This window comes from Pseudorasbora parva, chromosome 14 (genome assembly GCF_024679245.1).
Source record: "Pseudorasbora parva isolate DD20220531a chromosome 14, ASM2467924v1, whole genome shotgun sequence".
Classification (NCBI taxonomy): Eukaryota; Metazoa; Chordata; class Actinopteri; order Cypriniformes; family Gobionidae; genus Pseudorasbora; species Pseudorasbora parva.
Window position 1 is genome coordinate 26,939,388 of NC_090185.1, and position 15,101 is coordinate 26,954,488.

At 41.1% G+C, this 15,101-nt stretch overlaps 1 protein-coding gene across 2 annotated transcripts; it reads right to left on the reverse strand.

Annotated features, from left to right (window-relative positions):
- Positions 1–365: 365 nt before the first annotated feature.
- On the reverse strand, positions 366–7,147 carry LOC137040464 (vitellogenin-like). Of its 2 annotated transcripts, none has more exons than XM_067416119.1 (28): positions 7,096–7,147; positions 6,922–6,942; positions 6,658–6,809; positions 6,294–6,545; positions 6,039–6,200; positions 5,801–5,949; positions 5,537–5,687; positions 5,284–5,441; positions 5,029–5,194; positions 4,786–4,911; positions 4,448–4,666; positions 4,146–4,363; positions 3,943–4,040; positions 3,706–3,830; positions 3,521–3,622; positions 3,317–3,436; positions 3,021–3,207; positions 2,826–2,928; positions 2,537–2,722; positions 2,333–2,427; positions 2,024–2,248; positions 1,672–1,946; positions 1,510–1,554; positions 1,356–1,433; positions 1,062–1,268; positions 802–944; positions 571–709; positions 366–491 (listed from the first exon to the last, which is right to left on the reverse strand). In XM_067416119.1, the coding sequence occupies exons 1-28, from the start codon at positions 7,133–7,135 to the stop codon at positions 366–368; spliced, it is 4,068 nt and encodes a 1,355-aa protein (XP_067272220.1). In that variant the 5' UTR covers positions 7,136–7,147. The 2 variants fall into 2 exon arrangements, with proteins under 2 accessions (XP_067272220.1, XP_067272219.1); XM_067416118.1 differs by having other exon boundaries at positions 2,024–2,213; positions 2,313–2,427; positions 7,096–7,135.
- Positions 7,148–15,101: the final 7,954 nt, after the last annotated feature.

The window sequence follows — 15,101 nt, forward strand, 5'->3', positions numbered from 1 at the left end:
TCGCATGAAAGCAGGGTGAAGTAAATGCTTTGATAAAGATCAACGGGATTGGAAAAGAACACAAGCAGGGATTTGAACTCTGTCCCCCCTTTAAAACTGTGATTGTATGTTTATCTTTCATAAATAGTTTAATTATGAGTACTGAAACTAAACTTAACAAAAAAACTTATTGAGAAGTGTACAAAAATGTTATTGTAAAATGAAAGCAGTTCACACAATTCTGACACTTGCAGGGTATTTATTAGCATTAGAATCTATTACATTATATACTGTACATCACAACATTGTTAATGCATTTAATTAAATACATTTTATATAATGACAGCTCACATTTTCTTCTAAAAATGTAAAATGTAGTTTGTTTCTTATTCTTCCTTGATATATTTCTGGATCCAGGAAAGAATGTCCTCATCGATTTGGACGGAAAGAGTTCCGTCTGGATTGATGGGAACAGCGACAGGAAGATGAATATCCATCCTAGACAGTGTCATCTAGAGAAGATAACAAAAATAATTATTTGTATTATCTTATATCTCTGTGTTATTGAAAATAAAAGGACAATTATTTCACCTCTGGAATCCTAGCAATGATATTCAAGGATCTCTGATTTGGCAAGGCCGCAGTCAGATCAATCTCTTTTTCACTGTTCGTTGCTTTTTCAAGTCTAAAGCCCGCCCGGAGAGCTGCTATAGAGATGTGCTTAGACAACCTAATTGTGAAAGGATGCAAAAAGAAGAGTTACGTTAAACAAGTGACATTTTCTACTCTATGCATTTGCCATTCAGTTTAGCTGAAAATTACTTTTTGGCATATGTGGTGACAATAACTGGCAGCCTCTCCCATTCCAACTCTAGACGTGCAGCAGGGAATTCGCCCAGGACACCGGCTTCGGCTTTAGCAATGATTGCATACTGTTGGCATTCTTCACCCCAAGCAACCTTGGCCTGAAAAAGACATTTATGTCCAAAGGATGGTATTGATGTCAATTATTTTACTTGAGAAATTAATTTTGATAATTATTAGAAAATTAGAAAAAAGATTCACACAATATTCAGTCTTACAGTGACTTTGTGCTTGCTCAGCAGGGCACCGTCAGCACAGATCTTCATGTTGTCATTTTCAGCGATGGAGGAAATGATGATCTGCACTCTTGAGGTTGGCTTGTCAAAGTAAGCAGCAAGTTGGTAGCCCAGCAGCTTCTGGTCAACTCTCACAGCACGGGCAATGACAGCAAAAACAGGTGGAATCTCATTTCCGAGGAACTTAACCTGGAACCATAAACCATAATCAATTAAAATAGATTTTAGTTAAAAATTGTGTTATTATGAACAAACAAATGACACTAATTGATTCACCTGTTTCTGGATAGCCTCAAAGCTAGAGGCAGCGCTTCCACTGCTTTTTGCCTTTGAGGTGCCATGGTGTGCCAAATACTGCAAGCAAAAATCATTATAGACCTGATATTTGATGATCTAGAGAAACAAGATTTTTATATTTTCGAATAGTTACCCGATCTTTGTGGAACTTCCTGAAAGGCTCCATAACGGTGGCAGTCTGAAAATACATATATAGTGTATAAATACTAAGTATATGTGTAAAACTAAGTGCAAATTAATATTTATGACAAATATTGGCTACCTAACCAACACAGTACAGTCAAAATATCCTCACCTTAGTCCCACGAGAGAGGGACATGGAAGAGCTTGAACTACTGCTGCTGATGATGCGACTGCTGCTGCTGCTGCTGCTTCTGCTGCTGCTGCTGCTTTCAGAAGAGACGGGCCTATTTTTATCTTCAGTCTCCAGTATTTCTCTCAGTTTCAACAGGAAGGCCTTTCCTTCTGTAGTCTCCTCGTCAATGAGCCTGATTTGCTTAAGGAGCCTCTCAGCAGCTCTAGGACCAACTTGGACTTCAAGCTCCAGTCTTTCAACTGCAGGACCTTCAGCTACAGCCAAAAGGACAATTATTGTTTTGTCTGAAAATATTTGAGTTTAATCAATGTATTCTTCTCTGAAATAATACCTCTTGTCAGTGCTGCACGGGCTGAGTGCTGTCCAATAATGTAGTAGAGAGGAGTATTTCTGATAAAAGCAGCATTGTGAGATTGCACCTCAATGCACCCCTTGATTTCAATGTATGGGACCGCAAGACAGAGAGTCTTGTTAAATGGAGCAGAAGATCTCACAGGAGTCTCATCTGGTATTTCAGAGGACTGAAAAGAATAATTAGATATTATAACAAGCCTTGCTATTTTAAAACTTGAAGCAAATTAATGCTCAGCATACTAACACATATCCATCATGTGTTCAACATTTACCGAATAATCATCACTCTGGGCATTTTGCAATGCCAACTCAGGTACTAAGGGAACAATCCTCTCAGCGGTGGGCTCTTCAATGTTTCTGAACACAGCAACAGTCTCAAAGCTGTAGGAACAAATAAAGGTGGGTCACATTTGACTTTCAGAAACCTTTTGAATTGTTTATAAATTGATTCAAAATGTTTGATACACTGGCCTGACTATGATTTCATTACCTCACAGCAGCAATGTGTTCAGGAAGCTCAACAGGCAGAGCCTCCACCTTGTAGTTGCCCTTGAGAATGTCAGCTCTAGCAGCAACTTTTCCAGGGGCAATAGTACGGATTTTCCCTCTTGCCATAACAGCAGCTTGGATGTAGGCAGTGTTCACTCCCATCACAGCAAACGTCTGGAGAGCAACACTGGAATAAGAATAAAGTTTTTAATTGTAATTGTTGAATTTTTTGTAAAACTGTGTTATGTATTTTATATCTCATCTTTATGAATGTAGCTGCAAAAGTGTACCTTGGTCTAACTTCCGCTTGGAGTTGAACATCAGTGTTCTTGAGCTGCTCAAGAGTCATTGTCTCAATTGCCTCTGGGAGAGGAGGTGTAATGGTGGCCTGAACTAGAATGATCAACAGAACAACATCAAACTTCGAACTTCGTGACATTATAATATCCAGGGAAAGGATAAACAATTCTAAGAAAGAAACATACCATTGACACTTGCAGCAGCGACAGCAGCAGTGTACAAACTGAGCTCCATGGGCAGACCAACTGCTGTTGGCAAGATACGACGCACTTCAGACGCAAGCAGGGGTTTGGCATACTGAATTGCAATTCCTTCCTGCAAAGCTTTAAGGGCAGCTTTCAACAGTTCACGTGGTTTGGGTCCAGTGGCAATCTGGGAATAGTGTTTATGTTAAACTTAATTCTAATTGTAAAAATTATTTGTGAGACAAATCTCAAAAAATATGGCAATGAAAGAGGAGACATAAACTACAACACAATACCGGTATTGCTTCCTCAATGCTGGTCTTGTCAATGTTGAAATAAGCCACTTCTTGTCCAAGTAATTTAACGTAGGCTGAGGCCAATGGCTGATTGGTTGGCAAGTCCTTCCAGTTTGCGAGCTTAAAGGGTTAAAACATAAGTAATATACATTTTGCCAATACAGTTTTACAAAATTATACAATACACTGTACATTAAAACTTACGGCTCTCAGTGTGCGCTTGATCTTTGTGATACGGTCAACACTTTGATCTGCAGCAGGAGATTGCAGAAGAGCCTCCTGAATTCCTTCAGTTCTCACACCAATCTGTTTGAGAAAATCAACTGAGTGAAGACTGAAAATACATTTTAAAAACATGAATTAGATATTTTAAATATTGGCTGGCTCACCTCAAGAACATCAGCAGCAGCTCCAGCCAGGTAAGCACGTGCTTTAGCTACAACAGCTCTGGGCAGAATGGTAGCGGCATCATTGATCATGTAGGCACTACCAGCAGCTCCAATCATAAGAGGAGCTGGACAGGGACAGAGGTAAGAATACAATTAATGCAATCTTTTGTATAAGTTGAATTTCTAACACCCAAAATAGCATTTTTGTAGCTTTCTTATAAAAATTGCAAGACTCACTATGATAGATGTCGAGCTGAAGGGCTCTGCTGAAACGGAGGCTAAGCCTGTCCAGCTTGCGGTTCATGAGCTTGATGGCAACATTAGCTGCACCCGCACTGAAATGGACAATTAGGTTTAACTCTTGCTTGTGATCATTGGACAAAATAAAATGTAAATGATATAAGATTGAGGAAAAAGATAAGATTTTTTCTTTTTCTTACACAGATGCCATATCAGGTGCAGTGATTCTGGTCAAGGACTTGATGTGGGAATAGGCAAAGCTTGCAACATGCATGTTGGTCTCAGTCTTCAAAGCACCAGCAAGACTAGAGACGAGAGCCACTGAAGGCTTGGATTCAAACAGCACAATACAAGCAACCATACGCACTTCAGGGTGAAGAGCCCTGTCCAATACAAGCTGCAGGGCCACTGGCTGAACCTGAGGCAGGAAATAAGGTTATTTTATTATTAGGAGAACATGTGCAAACTATTTTTTTTCATTCCTATAATTCTTGACAATTACCAGTTTGGGCTCTTTCTTGGCAATATTCCTCAGGGCCAATATGGCATCAACCTGGACTCTAAGAGGCAGAGAAGTAGCTGAAGTTCTCAGTCCAGGCAGGAGTTTCATGATGGGTTTAAGACTAGCAGGATGACCTGCATTGCCTAGAACTTTCAGAGCCAAAGTGATTTCAGGAATGTCATTCTTGGAAATGGCTTCTGCAGCAATATCATGGATGGGCTGAGGAGTTTGAGGCATGTACAGTTAGAATATATAGAATATAGAATGATGATATATAATAATAAAAATATTAAAGATTAAGTCCCTGAAAGAAGTTTTGAAGGGCTTGAGGTTTTTACCCTGAGGAGCTCAGCAGGGCAAGTGGGAACTGCTATGCAGTGTTTGGCAACCATGGAACCATATCCAAGCATGATGACTTCACGCAGAGCTGGGATTGTGGCAATTTTCTCATGCATAGCCAAACTCTGTACAGCAAAATACAGATCATTTCATAATACAGATTAAATTATTAATTAAATTTAGGTAAAATGTAGTACTTTTTGAGTATAGTAAGATCTTTGAGTATAGTAAGATGTACCCACAGCTGTCATCTGGATGGTCTCCAAATCAGCAGTGACCATTTGCAGAGCAACCATGAGAGCCTGAATAAACTCAGGAATGGTAAGTTCACCAGCCAGGAACTTCTCCTTGATGAATTGTACAATGGCTGATGTGCCAACAGCAGGAAGAGCATCCAGAAGCCAGCGCCTAACAGATTCATTGTCAAAAATATATTCATAATAAAACAAAATTCCCTTTAACTATATTCCAATTAACTTATTGCTCATAAATTTTACCTGTGAACTGGTTTGTCCTTAAACTGAGTCCAGATAGCCTCAATATTCTCAATGGTGGCAACACGCAGAAGCTGAACGAGCTGAATAAACTTAAGTGGAGCATCTTCATGGACCATGGCCACATTGTTTTCAACCAAGTGCTGTAGGACCTCGATAATCTAGAAAGAGTAAAGGCAATGCTCCATTAACATCTTCATTTTAAAACAAGGGTTTTGACTTGGAGATTTTAAAGATTTTTGGTATTGAATTATACCTGGGCTTGAGCATCACTGATCTTCAAGAGTTGAATGGGGGTCTGAAGAATCTCAGTTGCAAACTCATACTGCAGGGATCCACGGGCCAAGTAATCAGCTTTGATTGGAACAATAGGGGTCTTCTGAATCTCAACAAAAGCCAAGGATTGTCTGAAAGAAATAATTATTTCTGAAGTTTTAACTTAACCGTAAAGGTAATGAAAAATCGTATTAATTTTGTTAGTTCATATTTTGAGAGAAATCTCAGAGAGGATCAATCATACTTTGCTTCCATCTGGGCAGCCCCATGGATCTCATTGAAGGGTGAAAACTGATGTACTTCTTCAACTGTTGCTTCAGCGATCAATACACCGGCATCAGCTGGTTTCATGATGTAGTTGTAAGCTGCAGTTTCAATCAGACTCTTGTCCGACTGTTGAGATAAAGGTATATGACCATTTAACTCTTGGCATTGTCATTATATTGTAAATATCAACATTTTTTCTCAGTCTTCTTCATTACCTCTGTGCATTCAGCACACTTCTCAGTGTATGCCAAGCCGATGTCCTTTATGATTCTCTCATGGCAGTGGCTCAGATCCTTAGACTTGGTGACAATGATGTGATTTTCCTTTGGATCCTCACTGATGACATAGTGGGTCCTGCACACTCCCTGAACTCCAGCCTTGAAGGAAAATGTATTCATTAGTAAAAAAATTAAATAATTTGATTGCAGAATTCAAAATAGATCACAAACATACTAGGATCCATTTTTTACCTCTTGCAGTTCATAGATGTTCTGGGTCTTCTTGAGGTTGAGCTGAAGGATGTTGAGGATTCCTCTGTGCAGGTTCAGTACAGTAGGGGAGACTCCTGCAGGGGCGAATACCTTTCCAACCACACCATTAGCATACTCAAACTTGATGGGAATCTGAAGCTGAGCAGCCAGAGCTGAGGTGAGTTTAGTGGCAGGAACAAATGGATCCGTGGGCCAAATGCCAGCATACTCGTGGAGTAGAGGATCCATAAGCTGTAAGGAAACATTTGAACTTTAAGGACAATGTTGCATTCAAAAGCCCACACATTTCTTTCTCTCTCAGTGTTGAACATCTACAATGTTTACAGTCCATAATGGTCATTACCTTCATCAGAAAGGTGTTTTCTGTCACGGCACTGAGGTGAACCTTGCTGCTGACTTTTATACCTGCTCTAGCCAGACCTTCTTGAGGAAGACCACCCAACAGCAGAGCCTCATACTTGTACACATAGGTCTTATCAAGGGCAAACTCAGGAACTGAAAAGTGTACAGTATTTGTATTTGAGTCAGTTGTTAGAGTGATTACTTTTAAGAAATAATGCAATCTAAATTGCCACTTGAAACTAATTTTCCAAATCATATTACTTACCAAGGTTGATCTGTTGACTCGCTAAAAGAAACAGAGAAAGAAACAGAATAAATGTTCTCTGAAAATCTTTCTTTTTTTTAATCGGATGCAATAGGTTCTAAATTCCTAAACATTTTTTTTTCAAAATAGGTAATTAGAGAGATGAGAAAAATATATAAATATATTTTGACTTACCCACAAGGGCTACTGTCAGGGCAAGCACAACAGCTCTCATTGCTGATGGTTTGTGAAGAGCTCCTCAGAGAAACATACCTTTTATAGTAGTTTTTTGCTGACAAAGTATTAATTTTTAAATTAATTATTAACTTTAAACATGTATAAAATTGTACAACACTTCAGTCAACTTATTTAAACATAAATATCAGTAGAGGTTAGGTTACCCTGGCCTGTCATCATGTCATTCTTCAGACCAATGTCCACAGTGAAATCATGCAGATAATTTGTCTTTTATATTGAAAAAGGTATTTTTTATTTTATTTTATCATATAAAATAATGCTAAAGCAACACTGCAGAAGTTTGGATTATATGGAGGTAATTTACAGCAAACATATTAAATAATATTGTACATTTTTATACAAATAACAACTGTGGTTAACAGCCCTTCTTGAAATCTCAAATCTAAGCTATCAGTTTTGGGTCAGGTTACCCTAGCCCTTGATCTAAACACTTGTTAAAGTCCATTTTAGCTTATTCATTTTATTTAAAGATTGGTGAAATAGCATTACATTAACTTTGGACCTAGATGTGGAGTGATCTGTGAACAGTCACACAATTTACTTTGTTAATGCAAGTACATTTTTTAAACACATAAGGAAAAAATATTAGTGCAACCAAAAATGGAAAACTTTAAAGTATTCAATAGCAGTAGACTGCATTGAGCATGGCACCTCACATTTAAAGGCCAGCAGTGATAGAAACCTGCAAAATATGTGCAACATGATTGAAATGCTAAATATTTTCAGATACAAAAAATGTTTTTCAGATACCCCATTGATTCAACAAGGTGCTGAAAGCATTCTTTAGAAATATTAGCCCATATTGATGGGATAGCATCTTGCAGTTGATGGAGATTTGTGGGATAGACATCCAGGGCACAAAGCTCCCGTTCAACCACATCCCAAAGATGCTCTATTGGGTTGAGATCTGGTGACTGTGGGGGCCATTTTAGTACAGTGAACTCATTGTCTTGTTCAAGAAACCAATATGAAATGATTCAAACTTTGTGACATGGTGCATTATCCTGCTGGAAGTAGCCATGAGAGGAAGGGTACATGGTGGTCATAAAGGGATGGACATGGTCAGAAACAATGCTCAGGTAGGCCGTGGCATTTAAACAATGCCCAGTTGGCACTAAGGGGCCTAAAGTGTGCCAAGAAAACATCCCCCACACCATTACACCACCACCACCAGCCTGCACAGTGGTAACAAGGCATCATGGATCCATGTTCTCATTCTGTTTATGACAAATTCTGACTCTAACATCTGAATGTCTCAACAGAAATCAAGACTCATCATACCAAGCAACATTTTTCCAGTCTTCAACTGTCCAATTGTGGTGACCTTGTGCAAATCTTTTTTCTCTCTTTTTTCTATTTGTAGTAGAGATGAGTGGTACCCGGTGGGGTCTTCTGCTGTTGTAGTCCATCCACCTCAAGGTTGTGTGTGTTGTGGCTTCACAAATTCTTTGCTGCATACCTCGGTTGTAACGAGTGGTTATTTCAGTCGAAGTTGCTCTTCTATCAGCTTGAATCAGTCGGCCCATTCTCCTCTGACCTCTAACATCAACAAGGCATTATCGCCCACAGGACTGCCACATACTGGATGTTTTTCCCTTTTCACACCATTCTTTGTAAACCCTAGAAATGGTTGTGGGTGAAAATCCCAGTAACTGAGCAGATTGTGAAATAGTCAGACTGGCCCGTCTGGCACCAACAACCATGGCACGCTAAAAATGGCTTAAATCCCCTTTCTTTCCCATTCTGACATTCAGTTTGGAGTTCAGGAGATTGTCTTGACCAGGACCACAGCCCTAAATGCATTGAAGCAACTGCCATGTGATTGGTTGATTAGATAATTGCATTAATGAGAAATTGTACAGGTGTTCCTAATAATCCTTTAGGTGAGTGTATTTCTCAATGAACACAACCAGGACCCTCAGGAGCTGACTGTACATGCCTTGCACCCATACAGTATCACAAGCACGATCATGTTTTACTTGAATTGGAGACCCGTAATCTACATGCTGCCCTGGCAAACGCAAGATCAAGCCTTGCATTATGAGGTCGCAAGTTCTCATTTACTGTTTCAACTGCCTCCATGCTGAACACATTTAATTCCTTAGAATTAAATTGCTCAGCCATCAGGTTCCAGAACTGTCAGATGACTGAGAAAGGGCCACAACAGTTTCAAGCCCTTTTGACAAATTCACCCGCGAGCCCCATGTTCTGAGCCACCGTGCTGCCTCGGAGGACATGGGACCCAAATGGTGGGGAGCGTGATCTGACCAATCATAATGCAGAATCCGCCATTTGGTCTGACAAAGCAGGTGAAATAGTAGATTAACGACAGTGGACTTGAACTTGAAAAATGGGGTGCTTCTCAATATCCATCCTCGCTTCCTCGCTCCTCCGTCCTCCATCTTATGACCCGGAAACCGATGGAGCTCAGCCATCTTGTAGAAGATCTCAATTCTCTAATTTTACCACGAGGAGGCGAGGATCGAGGAGTGAGGAGGCTTCCTGAGGAGTCGTGAGTGAAGATACACAGGTGTTACACAGTGTTTTATCGACTAAATGAGACGCAAGCATTAATTCTCCTCCCTATTCATTATTATTTATATGTTTACATGTACAAGACACAAATGTTTGTCAAATAACAACACCTGATAGTTGCAGAATTATATCAAAGCACAAGAAAATGAAAGAAACAAATAGAGAAACAAATAGAAATGAATACTATACAACAAATAAAAAGCAGTTAATAACTTAAGCTTAGTCTGCTTAAGCTTAGTCTGCTTAAGCTTAGAAGCTTAGCTTACAATATATATAGATATCCCTAATGTTCAAAAATCCTGACTAAATCCAGCGGTGCAGTCAGCAAGGAGGTAGGAAGGTAGGAAAGGAAACAAGGATGCACAAATAAGAATTGGGAAGCACCCATGGTGTTTATTGACGTCTTTCCGCAGTTGAAACAAGAATCCTTCTGATGTTTATTCATGTTTATTTGGTGCTATAAATTAACTAGTATGAGGAAATGACCGGTCCACGAGCAGCTTGAACTGAGGTGCATTAGTATGTCACCACATAATAAAGTCAAAAAACGGTATTTATGTTTTGAATTACAAAAGTGAAAAGTAGAGACTTTATTTATATCAAAAGTAACATGTTCTATCCTGTCTGTAGGTGCCTGTTGTGCAGTGGCTCTCTCTTTTTTTAATGTGAAGGCTCACTTTCTTTTTTCTCTTTTTGTGTTTTTATATATTTCTAAACGATGTTTATATGTTTCTAAATAAGTACTTGATTGTTACTGTAGATGCAATTGTTACGGTACAGAAACTATGGAGACAGAAGGTAAAAGAAACAGGTTTTATTTATGAGAACCAGCAGAGTGAACAGACGTGCAGGCGAGTGACTTGGTTGAAGTGCAAATTTGGCGTTGAAGGTTTAAAATAACAATGAATACAGTAAAATAAAATATATATCATATGATATGATACAAAATGACAGGATAATAAAACATAAATGCATTTTTGTACATTTATTTTTTAGCTTTTTTTTACTGCGTAGATGGGACTGAAGACCCCCATGGTAGAGCAGAAGACCACCACAGTTGAGTATATTTAATTATATAGAAAGTGCAAAGGCAGTGAAGAGGAAGTGTGATGGGATAAGAAACGACCACAGGCGAAACTTGGATCCCACTTCATTGTGAATATATTTAATAAATTGTTTATTGTGGATATTTGTTATTCATCATTATTGTGAGGTGTACAAAAATATTTACTGATTGTTATTGTAAAAGGGGTAACACTTTACAATAACAGGACATGAATAATCATGTATTACATGAATTAATAGTTAATTCAACATAAACTCATGATTAGTTAAGATATGAACTAATCATAAACAAATGATGAGCTATCCTGAACTAACACATGAGACATAGGGATTCATGCATGAATAACAGCAGCATTAATAGATGTTAGAACATGTTTGACAATTAATGCATTCATTAACATGCATGGATAAACTAAATAAAACAGGCTTGACAATAAAACAAATAAGACACACTGGACTCTGCAATTGCTGCGTTGCAGACATACTTTAACCCCCAAATCAACGCGGTAGTGGATTGACATGCATTTCGCAAACGTACTCAAGCAACTAGCGAACCAGTACTACATTACATTGCAGCTTTAAGAGACTTGGTTTCCAAATGCGAGTTTGGTGCGAATACAGATGACATGATTAGAGATCAGTTAATCGAACACGTTGCAAGTCACCGCATACACGAAAGACTTCTGCTTGAAACTGGAAAGGCAGTTGTCAAAGGCAATTACAATTCCCAATCAGATTGAGGCTGCGAGTGAACAGGCAAAGAGCATCGCAGGATACCAGGCCGTTCCTGTGCAAGCCGTGCAGTCGCGATCATGCAATGATTCAGATCGGATCCATCCTAAACCACCCCGCAAGCTCTCCTCCTACCCTTCTTCTTCTGCTCCTACACCAACTGCATCATCATCATCCACATGCTACCGCTGTGGGTCTGAAAAACATTTGGCCAATGCACAAAACTGTCCTGCTGCCCGTGCTAAATGTAAAAATTGTCAGAAAATGGGACATTTCGCCCGAGTGTGTCGATCAACTGACACCCGTTCAGTCCGCGAAATTGAACTGCCGGAGTATACGGTTCTTTACATGCATGACCATGCGACCACAAATAAGCTTGTGTGCCCTGTCACCTTAAAGACTTCTGCTGTTACCCTAGAGGCTGAGTTAATGGTGGATACTGGCTCATCCGTCTCCATATTACATATTAGGTCTATATATGATGCCAACTTTAGTTCCGTGCCCCTTCGGCCACCAAATTCTCGCCTGGTCACATATTCACGTGCACCAATCCGTGTATTGGGTTGCTTGCTCGCCGTTGACAGTCGCATGTGCAGCGAATTACCAACTACCAACATAACCAACTACTTCATAGTTGGTTATGGAACTGCTTTGCTGGGAATGGATCTAATAAAAGGTTTATGCTTGCGTTTCGATGGTCAATGCTTGCTTTCCACTCCTTCCCTCACTGGATCTCAGGCCTCTACAGCGGCTATTAGGTGCCTTTCAACCTCATCTCCAAACCCAAGTGCACTAGGATGCGCAAAAAGCTTTGTTCACAAAGTGAAGCTCTCAGGAAATGCCGATCCGGTCCGTCAAAAACTGCGCCGCTTACCGCTGTCTGTGCATTCTGCTGTTTCCAAAGAATTGGATTACCTTCTCAAAGAAGGAATCATTAAAAAAAAATATGCATCACCCTGGGTTTCTCCGATCGTTGTCACACAAAAGAAAACAGGTGGTAGTTGCCTATGCGTCAAAATAAGAGAACCCAATAAAGCCATCATAACGGACAGTTATCCCTTGCCACACATGGACAAGTTGCTCTCATTACTTAGTGGGGCTACCATATTTTCAACTATTGACCCTCAAAGCGCATATCATCAGGTCATGTTGCATCCTGACAGTAGAGATTTAACTGCTTTCATCACGCTCGAGGGATTGTTCTGTTTCTGTCGGGTTCCGTACGGGTTGGCCTCTGCGCCATCGGCGTTTCTGAAGATGATGCGCATTATCTTACATGAGTTACCGAACGTGGCAAATTACTTGGATGACATTATTATATGGGGATGCACAGATGAGGAGCACGGATGCTCACTGAAAAGTGTTCTGTAATGTCTGCACGAGACAGGACTAAAAAGTAATGCTGCAAAATGCCACTTCAGACAATCCAGCTTACAGTTCCTCGGTCACACAGTCACGACGCAGGGTATTAAGCCTGACAAGCAACACCTAGCTGCAATCTTACAGGCCCCTGCTCCATCGGATGCTGTTAAGTTGCGCTCATTCCTTGGTCTGCTGTCTTGGTACAGCAAATTCATTAAGAATTTCACCTCTGTGGTTGAGCCATTACGTGCCAGTTTGAGATTTTTCCTGGTCGGAAGAAGCACAGAGCAGCTTTTCTGATGTCAAACAGCTACTACTCGACAGCCCTGCTTTGGCCCTTTATAACCCTGATCTGCCTACACTCATCTCGACTGACGCGTCTGATTATGGCCTCGGAGCCATTTTCTCCCAAACACATCCGGATAACGCTGAACGCACCGTGGCCTTTGTGTCAAGAATTCTCACTCCGTCCGAACGCAAATATTCGACTGTAGAGAAGGAAGCCCTCGCTTGCGTTTGGGCTGTCAAGAAATGGAGGACGTACTTGTGGGGTCGGACATTTAAATTGCGTACGGATCATCAGGCATTAACCACGCCACTCACTACTAAAGGAGGGGACCATGCATGAATGCGTATCGCGTGCTGGGCTGCTATCTATCACGCCTTCCCTTGCCTTCTGACGCCATGGAAAACGAGGTGGACTCTGAGCCTGAGCAAGTAGCTTTGCTTACGTCTGTATTGACCGCTGTCAATCCAAAAGAATTTGCAGCTGCCTCTTCCTCCTACCCTGAGATGTGTAAGCTGTGCGCACAGATACAAAAAGGCTGGCCACGCTCTTGATCACACGTTGACCCCTCCTGCTGCCATTCTACAAATTGAGACATGAACTTACTGCAACAGATGACTTCATCTTAAGGGGTTCGCGTCTCATTGCACCTGTGTCATTACGTCATAGGTTGGGGATGCTCGCGCATGAGGGACACCAGGGCATCGTGTGCACTAAGCAACAGCTGCGCAATCTTTACTGGTGGTCACGGATGGATGAGTCGGTCATTTGCGTTATTTCATCATACCAACTGTGTCAGGCATCGGACAAAACTAGCAATGGATGTAGTGGGCCCATTCGAGTACGCTACTTTGGATTGCCACTATGCCCTCACACTAATGGACTATCATAGCAAATGGCCTGAAGTTACGTTCGTGTCTTTAGTAAGTGCAAAAAAAGTGATTAATTTCCTCACCTCTGTCACAGGCGTGGGCAGAAAACAGAGGATCCAAATGCGAGTTAGAACAAAGATTTATTACTCTCAATGATACAGATGCATAAAGCACAAAAAGTCACGGCAGCATCGGGAACAGGTCCAATCCAGCGGATAGACAGATAAATCCAGATGAATGGCGGCAGGCAAAGCAGCGCAGGCAGGCAATGGGCACACGGGACCGAAGGAATCCTGGAATCCGGAACAAAGCACACACTCAGGGGAAAGACACACCGACAGACAGGAACCTGCTGGACAACTGCAACGACTGACAACAAAGGTATGTGAGCTCCGTGTATATATGCAGTGTATAATGAGTGCAGCAGGTGACGGTGATCCAATCCTAGTAATCAGTAATCAGTTAAAACAACCGTCTGGCCCTGGGAGGGCGGGAGGGCGGTGATAAAATCTAGCGCTATGTGGGACCAGGGTCTTGAAGGAACAGACAGCGGTTGGAGTAACCCATCGGGGGAGCGATTAGATGTCTTACCCATGGCACAAACCGAACACGGCAAAAACAATTCCTGAATGTCACGAGCCATACCAGGCCACCAGAATCATTGCTTGACCAAAAATTTGGTTCTGTTAACTCCCGGGTGACAAGCTACATTGGAACCATGACCCCATCGAATCACGTCGGACCTTATCCCCTCAGGCACAAATAATCGACTCGGTGGTCTGCCGGGCGGAGGCGTTACCCCTTCTAAGGCCGTTCTGACCTTCGATTCGACCTCCCATGTGAGTGTAGAGATGAAAAGTCTTTCAGGAAAAATGCACTCGGGAGTAGACGGGCGTTCGGGGTGGTCAAAAACGCGAGACAAAGCATCGGGTTTGATGTTTTTAGAACCCGGACGATACGAAAGCGAAAAATCAAAACGTCCGAAAAAAAGGGCCCACCGAACCTGCCTAGAGTTGAGTCTTTTGGCCGATCTGATGTACTCCTGATTCTTATGGTCGGTCCAAACGATAAAGGGAACCCCCGACCCCTCT